The sequence below is a fragment of the Peromyscus maniculatus genome, chromosome 10 (genome assembly GCF_049852395.1).
Source record: "Peromyscus maniculatus bairdii isolate BWxNUB_F1_BW_parent chromosome 10, HU_Pman_BW_mat_3.1, whole genome shotgun sequence".
NCBI classification, from domain to species: Eukaryota; Metazoa; Chordata; class Mammalia; order Rodentia; family Cricetidae; genus Peromyscus; species Peromyscus maniculatus.
The window spans coordinates 67,361,637-67,384,647 of NC_134861.1; the positions used below are offsets into that span (position 1 = coordinate 67,361,637).

At 40.8% G+C, this 23,011-nt stretch overlaps 1 protein-coding gene across 1 annotated transcript in view; it reads left to right on the forward strand.

The window, feature by feature from the left end:
- Gabrb1 (gamma-aminobutyric acid type A receptor subunit beta1) overlaps nucleotides 1–22,383 on the forward strand; it is a 407,586-nt gene extending 385,203 nt beyond the window's left edge. Inside the window, exons 8-9 of the mRNA XM_006979677.4 lie at nucleotides 2,421–2,665; nucleotides 21,638–22,383. Of these exons, the coding sequence (XP_006979739.1) occupies nucleotides 2,421–2,665; nucleotides 21,638–21,982 (590 nt within the window). The 3' untranslated portion in view covers nucleotides 21,983–22,383. The remainder of the gene's footprint in view (nucleotides 1–2,420; nucleotides 2,666–21,637) is intronic.
- Nucleotides 22,384–23,011: the final 628 nt, after the last annotated feature.

A 23,011-nucleotide genomic window follows, 5' to 3' on the forward strand; every position in this document is an offset into this window, starting at 1 on the left:
CATCTCTTCTCTCAATTACTAAGTTGGATTAATTGACTAGTATATCCCTTCACATATAGACTAATTGGCATATCTCTTCCACTGGCTGAGTTCATAAGACTTGCAAAGTCAAGTATTTGCAGCCTCATATCAACCTTAGGATATTCTAAGTAGAAGGAAAACAGACAAATAGTTTTTCATATTACATATGCATCTTCAACATACTGGGTTAATAAGAATGCAACCTTATCAACCATATGCTAGGGTTAAAGAAAACCCTGGATGATATCCAATCTACATCAGAAAAAAAAATACTCAAAAGTTTGTGTGCTCTGGTTCTCTATACATTCCTATCCTCAAAGCAATGACATTTTCATTAAAGATATTAGAGGAGCTGGAAAAGTAGCACCGTAGTTAAGAGCTTGTACTGCTCCCAGCACCATTTTGAGGCTCACAACTAGCTGTAGCTCCAGCACTAGGGGATCTGATGCCCTCTTTTGGACTTCTTGGGTGCTTGCACTCACAGGCACAGATTGTCACAAAGGCATATAATTTTATAAAGACAAATATATATATATATATATATATATATATATATATATATATGAAAGATGTTAGTATATAATGATGTTTTGATCTTTAAAATATTAAACTAAGACATTTTAACATAGTTTTAAAAACATTTATTTGCTATTTTCTGATTTAAAACAATAAAAACATAAATTTAGTGACTATGTAAATAGAATATTCCTGTCAATCACATTAGCTAGAACTGTATTAGATGAAGTTTAAACTTTTATTGAAAGAAACAAGTAAAATCACTTATAATAAAGTTCTCATCAATCCAACACATTTGTGTTAATCACTGATCTGAACCATTTTACTTTTGTTTGTTTTGTTTTGTTTTGTTTTGTTTTTTTGAGACAGGGTCTCTCTGTGTAGCTTTGGTGCCTTTCCTGGAACTCACTCTGTAGCCCAGGCTAGCCTCGAACTCACAGAGATCTGCCTGGCTCTGCCTCCCGAGTGCTGGGATTAAAGGCGTGAGCCACCACTGCCTGGCCCATTTTGCTTTTTTAAATAATATTTTTACTTATTCTTTGAAAAATCACACACTTGTGTGCAATGTATTTTGATCATATCACACCACTGCTTTCTAACTCTCTCCAGGAACTTCCAACCTATCTCCCTTCTCCCTTTATATTGATTGTTGTTGTTGTTGTTGTTGTTGTTGTTGTTGTTAAGAAAATCTGACTATACATACAATGAAATTTAATTCAGCTATAAAGAAAAATTAAATCATGAAAATTGCAGATAAATGGATGGAACTGAAAAAAAAAATGTACCTTCCCTTCCAATGGTACTCCTGATGAGTCATACCAGGGAGTCTACCATCCAGAGTTATCCTTGAGATGCTGGAAGCCCCTTTTCCCTCCCTTTGCCTTGTTCTCTTTCATTCCCTCCACACCGTTGGCCTCTCATTTTTTACACAATGCCTGTCTTTGTTTAATAACTCTCATCTTATTCCAGATATTACCATCAAATCTCTTGCTTTATTTTAAATGCTGTTGTTGAGAATCTTGCCTCTTTATCCTGTAGCTGGGTGAGCTACATGAAGATAATTAACCTGAGAGTTTTATTTGGTTGGTTGGTTTTGGTTTTTTGAGACAGGGTCTCCTGTTGCACAGACTATCCACCACCATACTCAGCTTCGGAATTCATCTTTATTCACCTATAAAATAAGAACAATATAGTTAGTTTCCCCATCATATTCAGTGGGCTATTGTGATACACTGTACAAATGTGGAGTCCTGGTATTAGGAGTTGCAGTACAAACTGTCTCTACAAAATTTAGCTTCTTTTTATATTTCTTATTTTTCCCAATCATTATCCCATCATTATCATTATCAACACAATATACTCCGTATGCTGTCAAACAAGCTATATACTGTTAACACTGTTTAGATTGAACAAAGCAGATAAAACATAACCTACACTGTGCTTGTAGGCATTAACTTTTTTTTATCAAATCTAAAGGCTGATTTTTAATAAACCTTTTCCTGACATTAGGAAATGAATTTGTTACAGACTCAATTCATACATGAAGGTCAGACAATAACTTCTTAAGTTGGTTCTCACCTCCACCTTATTTTTGACAGCGGAATTTGTTCTGCTTTTCACAGCTTCTTTTGTTATATGTGTGTGCTTATTTTTTTAAATGTCATTAGCCCTCCATTATTTGTGCACTCTATGTCATGTCTTAGTAACAGAATCTAGAGAAAGCCTGCTATTTTGTCTTTAGAGATGCACGCACTCTGGTCGAGTGGCATAGCATGCTACTTCCATTGTCGCAGGACATTAAGGGATGGCATTTGTCTTCTGGGCCTTGGAAAACAGGACTTCACAGAGGTGCCTTCAGCTAAGCTTCGGATTTCTGTTCGCAGGAATTACCACGGTGCTGACAATGACAACCATCAGCACTCACCTCAGGGAGACTCTGCCAAAGATTCCCTACGTCAAAGCGATTGATATCTACCTGATGGGCTGTTTTGTGTTTGTGTTCCTGGCTCTGCTGGAATATGCTTTTGTAAATTACATTTTCTTTGGGAAAGGCCCTCAGAAGAAGGGAGCAAGCAAACAAGACCAGAGTGCCAATGAAAAGAATAAACTGGAGATGAACAAAGTCCAGGTAATGTATTAAATGTTACTCATATCATCTCTATTTTTTTCATAAATGATGGGGTGCCCAGGAATTTTTTTAGTGGAAAAATATGTTTGTGAAGTGTTATTTGTTGTGATTAAAGCCAAACCATCTCCTCAATTTACAGATTTGAGAACAGTGGATTAAAGAAATTAGACTAAAAATTGTATAAATTAAGAGCATGGGTATCAGTTGTTAATGATTGTAACAAAATAGCTGAAACAGACTGATCCTATTCTTTTTAAAGGCAGTTGTTTAGCACACAGTTTTGGAGGCTGGAAGTCTTAAAAGTATAATACAACCTCTACCACTATGGTTGGTGGTAAGTTGCATGTAGTCCAAAGTGACTATGTCACAAAGCAGAAAGCTAAACAGAAATTTGGGGCTCTCAAAACCCCTTCCAAGGACAGCACCTACAATTAACTATCCACCTCTCACTAGGCTGTAACTCTTAAAGATCTACCTCCCAACATTGTCACACTGAGAATGGAGTTTCCAACACATGAAAAATTGGGGGAATATACTTAACCTATTCCTCAACTGCAGTGTACACCTTTGACTGAGATGAGCCTATAGTCCATTATGATTTATTCTAATCTATTTGTAAAGTCACACATGAAAGAATAACATGAGCTCTGCTTGGTAAACAAAGGAGAGAACTACAGTGAATAGATTTAGACTCTGGCCCTCAGTGGAACTGAAGTCATCCACAGAGTGGTTAAACCACAAGCTCAGATTCAACCATGAAAACAGCTGGAAGGGGAATTTACAAGCATTTCTCACAGAAAACCGAACAAATGCAATGCCAAAATTTAAAAAAAAAAAAAAAAACCAAAGTGTTTTAAATGAAGGCAGAGTAGTTTGTATCAAACTCTCTTATAGACAGAAGTTATGAAAACTGGCAGTTTTTTAATTCTGCTTAAAGACGTACGTGACTGAAAACAAGCAAAAGATAGAAAAGAATAAGAGTGAGTTGTACTATGAGAGCCACAGGCCATAAGGCAGCAGCAGCACTTTCTTTCCCCAGCAGCACTTCAGCAGAAAACTGGAGTTTTATTGGCTGAATAAATCAAAGCATGGATGTTGATACTTTCAGGGTACCTGAAATTTCAGAAAGAAGTGAACAATAGCAGATACTCAAACTTTGAGTATCAAGTTCCTTTGAATGTGCAGGTAAGAGCCCAAGAATCCAAGATGGTCATTTCATGGTTAGTACTCAGTGTCAACTGCACAGGATGTGGACTCGCCTAGGAGACTAGCCTCCAGGTGCACTTGAAAGAGATGATTTAGTTTGGGTTAGCCTCTGGATGTGCCTGTGAGAAATCATCAGTTAGGTTAATTGAGATTAGGTTAGAGGAAGACCCACCCTAAAGAGTGCAGCACCATTCTCTGGGTTTATGTCCTAGTTTGCATAAAATACGAAGCAGATAGCTGAAGAGAGAGCATCCATTGCTCTGACTGTAGATGGAGTATGACCAGACACCTCAAGCATCTGTCTCAGAGACTTACTGACCATGATGGACAATACTCTTAAATTGTTGGGCAAAGAAAACCCTTTCTCCCTTAAGTTGTTTTTCTTCACAGCAACAGAAAAGGTGGCTTGGCAACCTCAATGGGAAATACAGCTATAGACTACAAAGTAGAAGCCAAAAAACAAAGTGAAACAGGTTTCAGCTGTTGTCCACAACGTGGAATTCAGTGGCTGAACTTAGAGTTTGTTTCTAGCCTACTCACATAGTAAACATATCAGACTTTTCATTAAATCTCCCAAACGATCATAATTTCAGAATGAAGTTTAAGTCAAAGCCCACCCCCACAGTGACACACTTCTTCCAACAAGACCACGCCTACTCCAACAAGGCCACACCTCTTAATAATGGCACTCCCTTTGGAGGCCATTTTCTTTCAAACTACCACATAGACCCACTCTAACAATACATCAAACCATGTTCCCACCTATTCTAGGTAATATGGTACTGATTAAAGTGCCTAAGAAAACAAAACCCAAAATTCTTCAGGGTTGATAAAACAATCCAAAGTCTCTATAATACATTCATTCCAAATATCTAGTACATAGTAAGATATTAACATACCTGGACAGAAACAAGAAAATGACATCACAACCCAAAGCAGTATGACTTTAAGAATTCCAAGTGTTGACCTGAAAAGTATGCACTATAGAATAACTGTAATTAATATATTTTAAAGTCTGTAGAAAATGTAAGTACCAGCCTAGAACAGAAAGCAACCAACATATTCTGAAATAGATGATTAGACAAGCTATAGTACATTCCTACCATAGAATGCTGTTTTCATTAGGGTCTCTATTGCTGTGATAAAACACCATGACCAAAAGCAACCTGGGGAGAAAAGGGCTCATTTCAGCTTACATGTCCCAATTGAAACCATGAAATAGAATGGATGTAAGTCACAGGCTTGAACATGCCATTCGATGGACTAATATTGGATTCTGTGGAGGAGAAGGGATTAGTTCCAGTTCCATTACTCTAGTTCTTACCATGGACACTGCCCTTTGGAGATGCCTGAATTGGAACATGAGTCAGCTTGTACTTACTTCCTCTCTTCACTGTTCCCATGGACTCCTTTATGTGCAACTGCTGTAATAGCATGTGTTTGTGTAGTTATTCCTTAGCATTTTTCCTCTCATTAGACTGTAGTTTACAATGACAGGCAACTGGACCTTTGTCCACTGTGTTTACTATCATTTCCTCAATGGCTACAGTGGGGTAGAAACCAAATAAGTATGTCTCAGTTGAATGAATGAATGAATGAATGAATGTCTGATAGACCTTCTCCATTAAGAGTTTTCAGAGCTCATTCAAATTATTGAGTGACATGTCATAATTCTTTATAAATTCTTGCATCTTCATATGAAATGAGAAAAGGAAATAATCGTCCACTTTAGCTTCTGCCGAAGGTTGTCTTACTGTTTTAATTTTTTTCAATTGTGTGTGTGTGTGTGTGTGTGTGTGTGTGTGTGTGTTTTGCTGGTGATTGAACTCAGAGTCTCTTGCATACTAGGCAATGAACTCCTGATTAATAATGTTTTTATCAAACATGCTTATGTGAACTTCTGGTATTCTTTCTAAATCACTGTGTCATATACTGTTAAAAAAATAACCTTCAAAGATGATTGGGCTAAGACTTTACTAACTTTGTTATATGTAGATGGGATAATAGTTACCCAGTGTCCTAGTTAGGGTTACTCTTGCTGTGATGAAATATCATGACCTAGAGCAACTTGGGGAGGAAAGGGTTTATTTATTGAAACATCACTGTTCATCATCAAAGGAAGTCAGGACAGGAACTCAAACAGGGCAGAAACCTGGAGACAGGAGCTGATCTGGAGGTCACTGAGGGGATGCTGCTTACTGACTTGCTCCCCCTAGCTTGCTCAGCCTGCCTTCTTATAGAACACAGGAACACCTGCCCAGAGATGGTCCCACCCACAACTGGCTGTCCCTATGTCATCAATCACTAAGAAAACTGCCTCACAGACTTGCCTACAGCCTGGGTTTTATGGAGGCATTTTCTTAATTGAAGTTTCCTCCTTTCAGATGACTTTAGCTTGTGTCAGGTTGACATTAAACTCTCCAGCATATGTAGTGTCACCATCTCACACAACTTGAAATGATCCTGCAAATGCTTGGGTCTGGCAAATCAAAACCTCCTCATCTTCTCAGCTGGGGGCTCAGAGGGGCAACATGTCCATAAGAAACGTCATCTGCTCAGCTTATCATCTCCAGATGTAAAATAATGTCTACTGTGCTATTTCAAAAACTGCTACACTGTGGTTAAATTTGAATTTGTAGAAATTATTGTATTTCCACTTAATATGGTGGTTGGATGACCTTCCTTGTAAAAGTTCAACTTTTTTGCAAAAGTCCTTGTAAAAAGTTCAACTTAATTGATATATGTCTAGTCTCCCAGATTTTTCATGTGAGAGAGCTCTAGGATTTGCCTTGGTATCCTGGAGTGTGGAATGACATTGTTCATTATTACACATTACTTTTGATGGCCTCAACTGGGCAGTTAGGTCAAGGGATATCCGGACTAATACCTCAGAAGAGCAGCCCCCGTATTGATTTATACCTTCCACCAGCTGCAGTGAAGCATTTTTTTATATGAGTGCAGATGCTGAATCCAGACATTATGAGAGTTTCAATCTCCAAGGTGATAAAGACTGTAGATTCATGAACCCCTTGGGCACCATTTGAAACGAGGGATGGTATTTAGAGTTTTGAAAGACAGATTTCACAGCACAACAAGACTTTAAGCAAGCTGCCTCTGGGATACTTCTAAACTAACCTGGAACTTTTTTAGTTGTATATACTGGCTACAGTGTCTGCTGTGTGCAGATGGATGAAATGGATGTCGGGGTGGTCTGTGACCAGAGACTACTGCAAGGCATTGTAAATCATGAAGAACACTGGGAGACTCTATGAACGATTCATAACAAATGTGCAGCTGTAACCCCAAAGGTTAAGGTGGAGAACTTTCCTTTCTGTAATTAGATATCAGTTCTATGATCAGCCTCTTCTCCCTGATTTCCGTTCTTTGTGCTAAATCATCCAAACACTGCCAGGCAATGTTATGCATGTGAAGTAAGCTGTTCCCTGGACTGGTCTCCAAAATGCCTGTGAAGATGAATATTTCAAAGGTAAGAAGCTCCATGCTTGTGTCCAGGAACATGGTGGCTGGCTTTGGAACCTGGACCTCAGTGTTCCTCAGCAGCATCTCCTTTCAAGGTGCCTGGAACATAGACCCTGTTGGATGAACCTCACCGTCTTGATTTCGGAGCTTGAACTCTACACTTTCCACTGACAAGCCTGTGACAACATTTGCTCATGAACTTTAAACTTCAGACTTTTGCCCAAATCCAGCTTGCGTCACTTTTTTTTTATCCCTAAACATATTTAAACCTATCACACCTCCAGAATTCCCAGGACTCCAACTGTTCCCAGGTTTTGTCCTTTTTCCTCCTCTTCCTCACTCCTTTATTTCTGGCTCCTCTTCCCGCTCCTCCTCATTTCATATCCTCTCTCTTTTCTAGTATCTATTTTCTTACTTCCCAAATAGCTAGGAATCTTTTGAGGAGTGAGACAGAAATCTAACTTAGTAACTACTCCCTGGTTCTAGTTTCTTGTGAGGCTCTTGGAGCAAACATTGTAAGTAGAAAGCCTCCACTCTTAATCCTTTAATTCCAATTTCCTTTACATCAGCATTGTTTTCAGTAGATCTTTCTCTCATGGTAACCCCAAAAGCTCTAGGTTTATAGTGTCAAGATCTATAACCCTAGCTCAGCCCATAAATTCATTATAATGCCAAACCCAATAATGACAACTAAAAGAAATCCTAGGTTTGAGTCCGTTTTCTTTTTTCCAACTCACCTTTCCTTGTCATTCAGTCTTTTTAGTGAGTAAAACAGAAAACACTCAAGTGTGGGCAAACACACACCTGTGGAGTCTCAAAGATACCATCAGGCCCACTCTAACCATCCTCACCAAAGGAATGCCAGAGTGGCTGCATCAAAGGAAAGCAAGGTGGAGTTAGAAAGACCAAACCAACAGGCATCCCCCACAAACAACTAAAACCCTTGGATTGCGCGTGTAAAGTCCGGGCTGGGAGGATGTTAACACACAATGAAATAAAGGAGAATCGGATTTTTTTTTAACAATGTTCAAATTTGGTTCATGCAAACTCTTGGTTTGACCACTGAGACTAAAAGAGTTTAAAGAGAGGGTGGAAAGCTTGAGTCTGGGGCTCTTTCTTCTTCCTGCAGACGTTAACTGAGTCCCTCCTGTAGGTCACCTCAGGTTCAGTTCTGGAAGGACCAGCAAGATATTCAGCGATGAGTTGCAGTTGTCTCCTGCCTATCTGAACTTACATTCTTTTGAGATCATTGAAAAATGTGCATAGAAGGGATAGAGAGACACTCAGCAGTTGACAGTACTTAGTGCTCTTGCAGAGGAATCCAATTTGGTTTCCAGCACCCACACGATGATTTCCAATCCTCCGTAACTCCCATTCGATCTGATGCCCTCTTCTGGTCTCCATGGGCACCAGGTCCATAAACCACAGACAAACACACAGGCAAAACACTTATTCACGTAAGATAAAATAAATACATCTTTTTTAAAAGAAAATAAAATGTGTATAGAGCTATGTAAATGACCTGATAGAATGGCAGCTAGTGCTGGTCACTGCAAAAAAAAATTAAAAATAATAATAATGAGAACCCAGCCCTGTAACAATCTGAAGAATACTCCAGGAGAACATAATGGCAGGTAAATTGCCCTTCAGACTTAGAAAACTGAGTGGGAAAAGCCAGAGCTAGGCAGAGTGGTCCACAGATGCTTCCCCAACACTGGAGAGGCTGAATCAAAAGGATCCCAATTTTGAGGCCAGTTAGAATACACAGTAAGTCCCTGTCTCTCTCTCCCATGTGCACGCGCGCACGTGTGCGCACACACACACACAAAGTCCTGAGCAAAATGCCCAAGGGAAACAGCAGTGAGAATGGGGACTGCAAACATGATGTTTGTGGACTATGATGACATTTTTAGATTTCATTCTATGGCTTGGGAAATGGCTAAAAACAAACAGACTTGAACAGAGAAGGCATCATCTGCTTTACGCCTTAGAGAATCACTCTGGCTGCTGTGCACAAAAGAAGCAGGAGGACCACATTGCTCGAAAAAGGAAGATCAATTATTAGGCCATAGTAGAGGATGGTGGTCAGAATGAAGACATGGTTTTTTGTTTGTTTGTTTGTTTTTCTTTTTTTCAGAGCTGAGGACCAAACCCAGGGCCATGCGCTTGCTAGGCAAGCACTCTACCACTGAGCTAAATCCCCAACCCTGAAGACATGTTTAAGTGGAGCCATTCGCCTTGTTAGTTCGCACAAGGAGAGAATTGTGGAAGGGAACTTAAAATGATATTTTCTGCAATGTTTTAGAAATGCCCAGTAACCTCATTTTGTCTTCATTATTTTTTCTATTTCCTGGAAGTAAACATATCTAAAAAGGATATTTAAAGAATGTGTATTTGTTGACATATATGTAGGTTTATGCTTAACCACCTGCCCTTTCTCAAAGTGATGATAAAGTGTTTGTTTTTGACAGCAGTACTTGTCAGTACATGCAAAGAAATGAAAAACCATAAGCAAAGCTCCCAACAACCCAAACCCAGGCCCCCCAAAAAAGAAATTCCAGGCCAAGGGATCAGATTTGGCAAACATGATAAGGGCAGATGATATGGTGAAGAGTCTGAAAATGTGGCACATCCTAGGAGAGGGAGAAGTACGTAGTGGCTGTGGCCTTCCAGGCTGTCCGTGGCAATGTATAGAGGCCAGCATTCACCCAGACAGAGAACAATGAATTAGCAGCCAGTACCACTGTGCTATCTTCCCAGTCTGCAATTCAGAATCACTTAGTGTATGTGAATCTTTTGTTATTGGCCAGGAAGAAGGAAATAACATCCTGTTTGCAGCATGAATTGAGCCTGGAGGTATGCCTCAACAAAGCTTTAAAGCTGCCACCACCAACAAGAATGTATTTTATTTCAATTTCACTGAAATGAGTTCTGCTATGTTTACATATTGAAAATATCCAGAATGGTTAAATGCAATCAGTGGTAACATTCTTTTTTTACAATGGGAAATGGAAAAGGTAGAAAGAGTAAGATAGAGGCTGAGGCATGCTAGAAGTAAGTTGGTACATTGATTTATTGTTTCTGTAGAGAGACACAGCTGTCCATCTTGCTGGTTCCTGGACCGCTGTCCTTTTTGGCCCATAATTGGGATTTTTGTGCATACCCTTTTTTATTGTTCAGGATTCTCCAGAAAAATGGGGCCAATCCAATAGCACCAACAGCATGTAACAAGGTCTATTTCTAAGGACTTTTCTTGGGCAGTTGGGGAGCTGTGGAGTCTGAATTCTGTAGAGCAAGTTTCAGGCTAGAAACTGAGCTAAACTTGATGACAAATCTATAGAGATGTCTAGAATCATGGACACAGTTTTGAGTCACACTTTCTTCTCCAGGAATCCTGTGTTTACCCTGAAGTGATCATTTAGGGCCACTAGCATCATCAAGTACTATTACCTTTAATTACAATAACTAATTGTGTCAGTCACATCTGCAAAATAACTTCACTATGATGTCAAGACTAATGCCAACTTGGCATGCAAAATTAATGGCTGTACAGTTGTAACTACCAATGCTGACATTTACTTGTTCATTCATTCAGTCTCTATTGTTCCAAGCCCCTTTCTCAGTTTAAACAAGACAAAGTCTGCATTACTGAGGGAAATTCTACTGAAGTACTCAAGGGGAAAAAAAACAGAAAATAGTACTGCTCTGGCCTTTTTGAGATTAAGAGGCCTTTAAATATTGATACAGAGGATGCTGTGGGCTGTTCTGTAGTTAATTCTAGAAGAACATAGGAAAATGTAATTCATTTTGAATATTCACCTTTTTTGAAGAAATATGAGCAGGACTATAAGGAAAACAATGCAAAATTCACCCAGTTGGTATGATGGTTACATGTTCTAAATCTAAATACAATGAGGTAGATATAGATAGATAGATAGATAGATAGATAGATAGATAGATAGATAGATAGATAGATAATGCATGGATGATAGGGAGACTGATAGATAGTTTATTTCTTTATATTGATTTTTAAACAAATTGATGCTGGGAGAGGAAAACATTGCTTCTTATCCTTCTTGAGAACATAAGGGTATAAGGCCTACTACTTTAGGAACCTTGTCTGCACCAAGGGGTGGTGGCGCACGCCTTTCATCCTAGCACTTAGGAGGCAGAGGCAGGCGGATCTCTGTGAGTTTGGGGCCAGCCTGGTCTACAAAGTTTGTTCCAGGACAGCCACAGCAGTTACACAGAGAAACCCTGTCTCAAGAAAAAAAAAGAAAGGAAGGAAGGAAGGGAGAGAGGGAGGAAGGGAAGGAGGAAGAGCCCTGTCTGTTTGGTTCACCACTATCCGCCCAGAGTCAGAATTTACAAGCAACGTGTTTACAACCCTGTGCTGCAGGAAGGATGGAGAGAGACCAGCAACCAAAAGCCAGGTATCTCCTCCTCCTATGGCTTTCCTCATATGATCCCTTCCACTCATTTGTGGTCAGCTGCTACTAAGGCCAACTAACATGATCATCTGGGAGGAAGGTGACGGAAAGGCCCCGAGTCACAACACAGCAACCACGAAAGGGACAGTCAGAAAGAGCACTGAGTGCCTGCACTTAACGGAGGTGACACCGTTTGTCCAGTAAAAGATTTGCAGCCAGTTCCAGGAGGGAGGGAACTTTAGTGTTTGCATGGGAGAATACAATACCAAGGGCTTTATTCATTGAGATCCTTCCACTTCTAAAACGAGGGACATAATGTCCTACAGCAGCGTCTGGCACAGTGCCCGAAGCTCGGCAGGCACTCTAGAAACCTTTGCTGGATAAGTGGGGAAGGTGAACAAATGAGCACTTTAACTGTTTATCCATGTTCCTCTTAAAATTACCCCCTGCATCACAGAATATGTGCCCATGTAGTAAAGAGTGAAGTACCAGCCAGCCCTCGGGGCTGCGTGTCTACAGCGGCATCCTCTGCTCCCCCACGTTCACCATGTAAACTGTGCTTTTAGATGACTTGTCTTGCTGTGGATATCACTCTATATAAATAAAACACTGATGGCCAGTGACCAGGCAGGAAGTATAGGCGGGACAAAGAGAGAGGAAAATTGGGGAAACAGGAAGAAGGAGGGAGAGACACTGCGGCCACCACCAGGAGAAGCAGCATGTAAAGACGCCAGTAAGCCACCAGCCACATGGCAAGGTATAGATTTATAAAAATGGGTTAATTTAAGATATAAGAACAGTTAGCAAGAAGTCTGCCATGGCCATACAGTTTATAAATATTATAAGCGTCTGAGTGATTATTTTATACGTGGATTGTGGGACTGCAGGGTTTGGTGGAACCTGGAGAGAAGCCCTCCAGCAACACTGTCTGAAGTAGAAGAAAGAGGGATTGCTTATACATCCTCCTGAAGCCCCAGTAATAATGCTCATTTCCTATAGATTTAGATTTGATGATGCTCTAAACACAATAAAAAAATCAGTAAATATTTTTGGAGATAAACAGGTAGTACAGTGCAGCCATTCCCTGAATCCAACTCATCTTGAAGTCACTGGAATCCATGAGCAACCACGGTCCTTACACACAGGAGTACTGGGATGCTCTATGCAGATCCTTACCACTGCAGTTCCACATTGCACCCTCACTGTGAACAAATCAAAGGGAGGGGAAAATCTAGATGAGGCCAAGCTATGTTGGTCTGTTCTTTCTAAATATGCCCAGGAGGTGATCAGCACAGGTCAGTGAGAAGAGATGGGAAGCTGGGCATGATCCTGATCTCAGGAATCTCCTTCCTCTAGAGTAACTTGAAGAGTGAGCTACGGTTATCCTACTAAACAGTTATGTCACCTTCTGCTTTGGAACATCTAACAGTCCTCATTTCCATATCTTTGTTTTTTAATTCCGTCTCATTCAAGGTTTAAAAATCTGTTTCAACTGAGTCGTGCTCCACTCAGATGCTGATCCCACATTAACTGGGCAGCCTTTGTCCAGTACAGATTAGACAAGGCACAGTGCACCTTCTTGATGTGTCTGAAGATGTGAAAAATCAATAGACATTTTCCTTGTGGATCTTATTTTTGGGGGAGCTGCATCACTGCTGCATGAACAGGCCATCTAACACACACTCAAACACACACACACACACAGGCATATACACACATGCATGATTACACACACAGAGTCTATAACATCAGCTTTTATAATAACCCTATTCTAGTAGGAAAGTTACTGGAAATATGAAAGGATTTTTATATGGCTCTTATTAAATTTTCCTCAAAAAGAACACCGTACCATTGATTTAAAAATGCAATCAACTTTCATAGAAAGTTCTAGAGCTGGATTCATTCTTTTATGTGTCGAAACACCACTTGAAACTATGGTTTCTAAGTCAACAACTGAGACTGCTTTAAAAGATGTACTACCCTCATGAAGGCTTTAGAAGTCTTCATACATGCACCAGGTTAAGTAAAATATAATAAGATGCGGGCTGGAGAGGTGGCTCAGAGGTTAAGAGCACTGCTTGCTCTTCCAAAGGTCCTGAGTTCAATTCCCAGCAACCACATGGTGGCTCACAACCATCTGTAATGAGATCTGGTGCCCTCTTCTGCAGGCAGAACACTGTATAAATAAATAAATAAATAAATAAATAAATAAATAAATAAATAAATAAATAAATAAATCTTAAAAAAAATATATATAATAAGATGCACTCTGACTTCTGTTTAATGAGAAGCACCTGCATGCATCCCTGGCTAATTCTGGTGTCTTTAAACTTGTTTATTTAGCTACTCATAATAATTTAACTTCACAATGTATACAATATAGATGAGGGATTCAGATTTATAAGTTTTGTTTTTTACAATGTTATATTACAATGTTATACTCCATAGTCACTGTCAAAGACTAGAAACACATCCGTTAGATTACCTCAGGAAAATCATCCATTTATACATGAGGATGCTGAAATCTTCATTAAGCCAAGGTCATTGAATATCAGTTAATAAAAAAAAAAAAATCAGGAGGAAAACACAGCTTCCAACCCGCAGTCCCTTGTCTTGCCATCTCTACACCCTTCTAGACTCGATTCTGGCCACTGCTTTCAAGAAGCTTCCTGTAACTAGCAATAATTTCTCCTTGTGATGAAACCATCAGCATTTGATGGAAAGCATGCCCTCACATTTCCCAATATCAACAATGCACCTCAGTGAGATACATGACTTAACAATCTGTGGTTCATGTTTTTCATGAGTATTTCAAACCTAGAAGCCATATGTTCCATTCTTCATCTTCTAAAGTATAGATCCTTATCACTTCATCTCCTCAGCATTGGTAAAGGACTTCCTTAGGAATGACTTTCCCAAATTCCAATTCACTCTACGTAGTGTGAACACACACACCATAGGCTAGAGCTGCATCCCGCTCAGGCAAAGGGAAACATTAACACATCCTTCTGTCAGATGTCACTGTTACTGAGAGTCCCCTTCCCAGTCCTGCATGTGTGAACTTTCCAGTTTAGAAGGTATTCTGCTATCATCCACCACCTTTGGCTTTCTCACTGGAAATCTGCCTGTATCCTCCAATCCTTGCCTTGTCAGCTGTTTTGACATCCTATCTTGACATGTTAGCCAATGATCTGTTTCTTAAACTACAAACTTTAATTTTTTTTAATTGTTTATATGTGGCTGGAGTTGGGGGAGTACATGAGAGTATTCGCAAGTGCCCACAGGGGCCAGAATAGAGCACTGGATGGATTCCCAGGAGCTGGAGTTGTAGGAGGTTGTGAGCCACTTGCCCTGGGTATTGGCAGCTGAACACTTGCAGTAAGCGTAACTGCTGAGCTATCTTTCCAGATCCTTGAACTATAAACTTTTGATAAAGTCAATTCATATGAACTGCCTGAACCTTGTGGCCACCAATTCAGTCCTCAATCCTTTGCACCTAGATTTTGATCCACCTTATTTCTAAGCCCAAAATGACCTCACTGATAAATCCATGAGCCTTTTCTACAATATCCTTGCCCCTGTTCTCTCCGAAACACTGGGGATCATATTCCTCTTTTGGCTACCTCTTCCTCTCCATCTGAGTTTCCTATCATCCCTTTCTCTCATTCTTTGCTTCCCTCTCTCATCTATCAGAGTTTTTTTTCTTGTATTCCATATCTATTCCCCCAAACACACACACACACACACACACACACACACACACACACACACACACACGTGCGCGTGCAAACACACATGCACACACAGACACATCATATATACATATACACATTCTCTCTTTCCTTCTCTCTCTTTTCTCTCTCTCTCTCTCTCTCTCTCTCTCTCTCTCTCTCTCTCTCTCTCTCTCACACACACACACACACACACACACATTCACACTCACACTTATACATATACCTCAGTTTCAGTCACATTATTCTAGCCATCTCCACACAGCAAACACCATTTGGCTATCTAATGTGTGACACACCTTGATCAAAATATCTCATTTTTAGCCGGGCGATGGTGGCGCACGCCTTTAATCCCAGCACTCGGGAGGCAGAGCCAGGCGGATCGCTGTGAGTTCGAGGCCAGCCTGGGCTACCAAGTGAGCTCCAGGAAAGGTGCAAAGCTACACAGAGAAACCCTGTCTCGAAAAACCAAAAAAAAAAAAAATCTCATTTTTTTCTTTATCCCTCAGATTCTCCCAACAATGAACTCCCCACATCTTCTAATGACCATTCTCAAATCAACAAGCTAAAAGTTTCTAGACAGCCTGCACTCTACCCCATAAATAATGATCAGGTCAGTTCTCCTGGGTTTTGATACTCTTCCATAGATCCTTCTGTGGAATCCTTCTTCCTTTCCCTTCTGTTGTACTGCCCTAATGCTGGCCCGCCTCATCCTCCCCATCATCTCTACGCTCCTGAGTAAGAAATAGGAATTATACTTAAGAATACATATCAACATTCCACAGAAATATGTTATAAAGGACAAGTGAAGAAAAGGGGCAAGCATGACATAGATGTGGTCATTTGGACTGAAGAACAATTTCTACAGGACCAAGCCAACTTTATGTGAAGTCATCAAATACAAAGCTAGGTTCTTGGGTTCTCTGGCCAAGAATTCCTTCTGGCAACAAGGAGGTGCATGTCTGTCATCCAGCACTGAGCTGTGGTGTAATTTTTAGATATTTATTCCCCTACAGTACTCACCTCTCCCTAACTTCACTCAGTTACATTTAGTCACCACCTCTAGCCCTTCCTGTTTCTTGGTCTTTGTAGCTACATGGTTTTGGAAACTCCACTCTAAAAGTTGGTGCTAAAGTTTTGTCGATTGTAAGGATTCTAATCGTGGACAGCATACATCCTGATACACTCTATCAGACATATTAGTAAGCACTCACGTGTTTGGATAAAGCTCTTGAATTTACTATTATCAAGAAAAATATAGAGGTACACAAAGAAACAGGAATTTAATTTAAGCTTTGAAGATAACAAATGCATTTGACTAATATGCAAGTAAAAGAGAAACAATATTCGATACAAAAAACATTCCATATTTAATGCTCTTTTTATATTTATATTTTATATTTATATTTTTATATTTCCTTTAATCTCTAGCAATTCACTTAATCTTTCGAGACTCGTTTCACCACTGGATGAAGTAGGATAATATAATTTGTTTCATGGTGCTCTGCTGAAAATAATGGATAAATTACAAAGTACAATTTAAAAGTATTAATTATTAACAAACAAAAGCTCCTGAAATAAACAAATCAATGTATAGGGCCAGGGCATAGTGGATCTTCCACTTAGAATGTAACAAACTGCTTAATATAGGAACAAATGGTAGATAAGAATGTGGGGAGGGGAAGAGATACAGGAACACAATGGTAGACAAGAATGGGGAGAAAGAGCTACAGGCCAGATCCAGCCACTGCTTCTCTTTATTGTCAACTCAATGTTGGAAGCTATCCACTGCACCACTAAATTCACCACTGGATGTGGTAAAACCCAAGTAGAAAGACACAAGCTTTAAACCAGCTCAGCATGGACTCTAACACTAAACACTAATCAGTTTGTTAATAATTCTAAATTTCAGCTTCCTTATCTATAAAACGAAGGTGGCATAGCGTGGAAATCGTTTTAAACACTGAAATGAGCACACACAAATAACACTTGTGAAGCGTGCACCATTATTGTAGACACACAGCTGACACTCTTCTACACCACCCTGTGATTAGCACCATTGTATGCCATTCTCCGACCGTGCTTTCTGTCTGCTTGCCTTTTCCTCCTCTGTGCTCGTCTCTTTCTTCTTCATGGGACTCTTTTGCCTCTCCACCTATCTCCGTACTTTCAACGTGTGTTTACTGAGATTACTCTCACTTGGAAGCATATACTATAAGCCAAGCACATTAGCTTTATTTAAATACAGCTGCCCTGTGCCCTTTAAAGCACTTCAAATTTATGTGCCAGTAAGCAGCACTCCTCCATGGTCTCTACTTCGGTTCCCACCTCCAGGCCTCTGCATAGAGCTCTTCCCCCTAAATCCCCTCATGATAAACTGAAAGCTGAAATAAAAACTTGGCCGGGCGGTGGTGGCGCACGCCTTTAATCCCAGCACTCGGGAGGCAGAGCCAGGCGGATCTCTGTGAGTTCGAGGCCAGCCTGGGCTACCAAGTGAGCTCCAGGAAAGGCGCAAAGCTATACAGAGAAACCCTGTCTCGAAAAACCAAAAAAAAAAAAAAAAAAAAAAAACTTCCCTCCCCAGAGTTGCTTTATCATAGCAACAAAAAGCAAACCAGTGTAGAAATCGGCACCAGAGAATGTGGTACAGCTGTAACCGGCCTAAACATATTGGTTCTTTGAAGATTGGAGGTGATTTTTTTGGGGGTGGAAACTGTAGGTTTGAAAAGCCATTGAGTGTTTGGTTCAACCAACATAATGGGTTGTTCTGTAGCAGCTTGGAAGATAAGAGTGTTGAAAGAGATGCAAAAAAAATGGAGGCCTGGCTTGGGAAATTTCAGAGGCAATGAAGGACTCTATCATGGCTGCTCATACGACATCTTGAGTTGAGAATCTGTGCTTTCTTGTCAGCTGGGGCTGAAGAGAAGAAGCTCTCATTAACCAGAGACCATCACTGAAGTGAAACCTTTGCTGTAGTAGGACAATTGATGTGGTTAGCTAGGACTGAGAAACCAGCTGTAGTTGAGAAAAGACCAGTCTGGTTGAGGTAAAATCTGCAAGGGAGTGTCTCCTTAGGGTCATCATGCAGAAGCTGTGATCCACAGGGGTCAATGATGCATCACATGCTCATAGCCAAATCTGGTAGTGTGCAAGAGTGCCCACATGTCTGTTACTGGTTTTGGTAGCATGAATGCTGTAGGACTGAGGGAGTCACGGTGAGAAGCTGAGGCTTGGCCCTGTGAGGGGCAAAGAGAGGCCAAAGACACCATTGGTAAAATGACAACCTCAATGGCAGTGGAAACCCTAGGACTAAAAGGGTAGTGGAGAGAAGCTAAGGGTTGGCACTGGGTGGCAGAGTTGGAGGCCCTGAAGAGAGGCCAAGAGAGGCCGTTGGTGAGAGTGCAGCCTCAGCTTCTTGTAGATGCCAAGACCATGTGATAGCCACAAAGAACAGCCGCAGATGTGGAGTGAGCAGGGCTGAGCCTACATGACAGGGTGTGTGTAGGGTTGTGTTGTGGAGACCAACACCAGAGAAGTGAAGCTGCCTAAGCCCTTTACAGCCCAGAGGATTTTGGGACCTTGAGCTAGTTATACTGTTGAATTTTAGTTTTGCTTTGGTTTTATTGCCCTGGTTCTTCCCTCTTGGAAAAGAAGTATTTAACTTGTTTGTTTGTTTTTAATTTTGTAGAAACCCATAGTTGAGAGACTTTGGATTTGTGAAGAGTTTTTAAAGAGAACTTGGTCTTTTAAAATGCTTAAATTTTTAAAGACTCTGGGATTTTTAAAGTTATATTATGTTTTCTACTGTGATAGTAACAAGGGATCTTGGGGATATACAGGAAAGGAAAGGTTATTGACTTAGGAGTGATTTGCTTGTCAGAGTGGCAAGGGGTCAGTTGTGCTGGCTAGTTTTTCATCAGCTTGACACTAGCTGAACTCATCTGAAAAGAGGAAAAGTCAACTGAGAAGATGCCTACCAGACTGACCTATAGGCAAGTCTGGGATTGGGGGGGAGCATTTACTTGATTAATGATTGATGTGGGAGGGCCTAGCCCACAGTGAGTGGTACCACCCTTGGAAGGTAGTCCTCGGTTATATAAAAAGCCAAACTGAGAGAGCCAGGGGGAATAAGCCAGCAAGCAGTCGGCTTCAGTTCCTGGTTCCGGTCCTGCCCTGCTTAAGTTCCTGCTGTGACTTCCTTTCATGATGGACTGTAGCCTGGGAGTTGCAAGATTAAATAAACCCCTTCCTCCTCCATGTTACCTCTGGACACGGTGTTTTCTCACAGCAGCAGGAAGCAAATGGGCACAAAAGATACAGCTGGTTGGGTATTACGGTCAACTTGACATAACCGAAGAGTCACCTGGGAAAAAGGAACAACTGAGGAATCGCCCAGTTCAGACCTGCCTGTATTGGTGCCCGGGAAGGCATTGTTTTGATAGGTAGTTTGTGTGCGAGAGCCTGGCCCACTGTGGATAACACCATGCCTCGGCAGGTCGACCTCAGCTATACAAGAAAACCAGCTGATCAAGTCAGAAAGAGAGCCAGGAAGCAGGGTTCCTCCCTGGTTCTTTTCTCCAAGTTTCTACTTAATTTCTTGCCCTGACTTCCCTCAATGATGGATTATAATCTAGAATTGAAGCTAAATAAACCTTTTCCTTCCCAAGTTGGTTTTGGTCAAAAAGGTTTTATAATAGCAACAGAAATCAAATTAGAACAAGAAAGGTGTGGTGAAATTGTGTTCCCCAAAATATTGTGCACCCTAATATACTTATCTGGGGTCAGAGAACAGAACAGCCACTAGATATAGAGGCCAGAAAATGGTGGCACACACACTTTTAATCCTAGCATTCCAGAGGCAGAGATCCGTGTGGATCTCTGTGAGTTCAAAGCCACACTGGAAACCACCAGGCATGGTGACACATGCCTTTAATCTCAGGAAGTGATGGCAGGAAGCAGAAGGTATTTAAGGCATGAGGACGAGGAACTAGGCCTGGTTAAGCTTTTAGGCTTTTGAGCAGCAGTTCAGCTGAGATCTATTCTGGATGAGGACTCAGAGGCTTCCAGTCTGAGGAGACAGGATCAGCTGAGGAACTGTCAAGGTGAGGAAGCTATGGCTTGTTCTGCTTCTCTGATCTTCCAGCATTCACCCCAATACCTGGCTCCAGGTTTGTTTTTATTAATAAGAACTTTTAAGATTCATGCTACAAAAAGGTAGACAGGTGGTTAAGGGTAGAAGATAAATAATAGATGAGAGAGAGAGAGAGAGAGAGAGAGAGAGAGAGAGAAAGAGAGAGGATAGATAATAGAGATTATGATTACAGATAGATGATACAGATGGATGGTACATAGGTAACTGATAGAAGTAGACAGATGATAGAAAGGTAGAGATAGAGAAATTAATAGATATAGAATGTAGATGAATTTCTACGCAGTCTTATTAAATAAAAAACATGGAGCCAAATATAAGGGTGAAAGCCTTAGTGATCAGGGAAATAGGAATAGCCACCAGCTAACCTTATCTCACCACAGCGCAACTTCCAAAGTCTTAGAAACCCCAGCTACAATAGAATAGTTGTATAGACAAATAATAGATTATAGATAACTGTGATGAGTAATTAATAGAGATAGGTAGACAGGTAGTAGGTAGATAGAAGATAAAATAGATAAATGATAGATAAGTGATACATAGACGGATAACAGATGGATAAATGATAGAAATTGATGATTGACATAGACAGATGATAGAAGGGAGACAAATGATAGATAAGAAATGGATGACTAATAGCCACAGGTAGACTGTTGATAGGCAGATACATAGAAGATAAACATATAATTGCTGGAAGTAGACAGACAACAGAGATAGCGTATTGATATAAATAGACAACAGAAGACAGAGACAGAGGATGAGATAGATGATTGATAGATTTTATAGTCAGACCGATGAATTATAGATAATCTTTATTGCCAGGCAGCACATGGAGCCAGTTATCTACTGAAATGGATCAGTGTACACAGAAATCAAAAGGATCAATCCCCCCCCCCCCCCCCCCCCCCCCGTAACAACCACAGCATGACAGTGAATATACTTGGTGAGTGTCTGAGCATGTCCTCTCTGCCCTCAGGTCGACGCCCATGGCAATATTCTCCTCAGCACCCTGGAAATCAGGAATGAGACCAGCGGCTCCGAGGTGCTCACAGGTGTGAGTGACCCCAAGGCCACCATGTACTCGTATGACAGTGCCAGCATCCAGTACCGCAAGCCGCTGAGCAGCCGCGAGGGCTTCGGGCGCGGGCTGGACAGGCACGGGATGCCCGGCAAGGGGCGCATCCGCAGGCGCGCCTCGCAACTCAAAGTGAAGATCCCTGACTTAACTGACGTGAACTCCATAGACAAGTGGTCCCGAATGTTTTTCCCCATCACCTTTTCCCTTTTTAATGTCGTTTATTGGCTTTACTATGTACACTAAGGTCAGTCTCATGGTTTCATTTAGACTCTTTTCCTTGGCTTGTTTTCTAACCCCACAGGTTCCCAACAGCGATCACTGCTGTGGTTTTTGAGGTAAGAGATTCAGCCATCCAATTGGTTTTCGTGTCAGTTTTTCTTATCACACCATGTTTACTTCAACAACAACAAAAGGGTATTTTTTTCCTGTCTACTGTGGTCCAGGTTATTAGCTCTGTAAGAGTTCCGTCGATTGCTTTGTTTACAAACACAAGAGAGAGAGAGGTAGATGGGTGGTAGCTATTGTTGGCAGTCTTTCCTAGTTGCCCTGGATCTTGCCGAATAATTTGAAAATGAAAATGTACAATGGACCTTGCTGTCCACCTGCACTGTGTTCTGAGTAAACTGTAATCATCTCATTCTGCCAAAAACAAAACAACAAAAAAAAAATGTTTTTAATGACAAGAAAAAGAAAAAAAAAACTAACTTCAGCATCTCAGAAGAATAAAGCCATTGATAAGCTGCAGGTTTCCAGGAAGTGGGGATATAATGCTGACAGTTTCCCTTCCCTCTGAAGTTCTCCTGAGTCCCTTCCTGAAGGCTTCTCAGCTCTGGAGAAGAGGGACCTCAAAGCTAGTGTCAGTCACCTTTTCTCCCAAACTCACCCCCCATCCAACAGTGACCATGGAGATCCATACCAATGCTTCTTTCTCAAACTGCCCAGATGTTCAAAGTTAGTATTAGAATCCAGCCTGATCTAACCGGTAGTCACTGAGAACATTTTTCTTTTCTTCTCAAGAATAAAGAGTTTGGGGGACAATCAATATTTTTTCTGGCTGGCCGTTATGGAAAGCAGCCATGACTCTCCTTCATGAGCCTTAGAATCTCCTAATGCCATGAAACCATGTGATCATATTTCCACAGTTTCTGCTCCAGAAAAAGGAGAGAGAGGATATGTGGGGTCCAGCCAGTGGGGGACTTGAAGGAGGTAGAGACATTTTTTTTTTTTCTCAAGGAAAATTTATTTCTATGAGAAAGGCAAGACTTACATGTT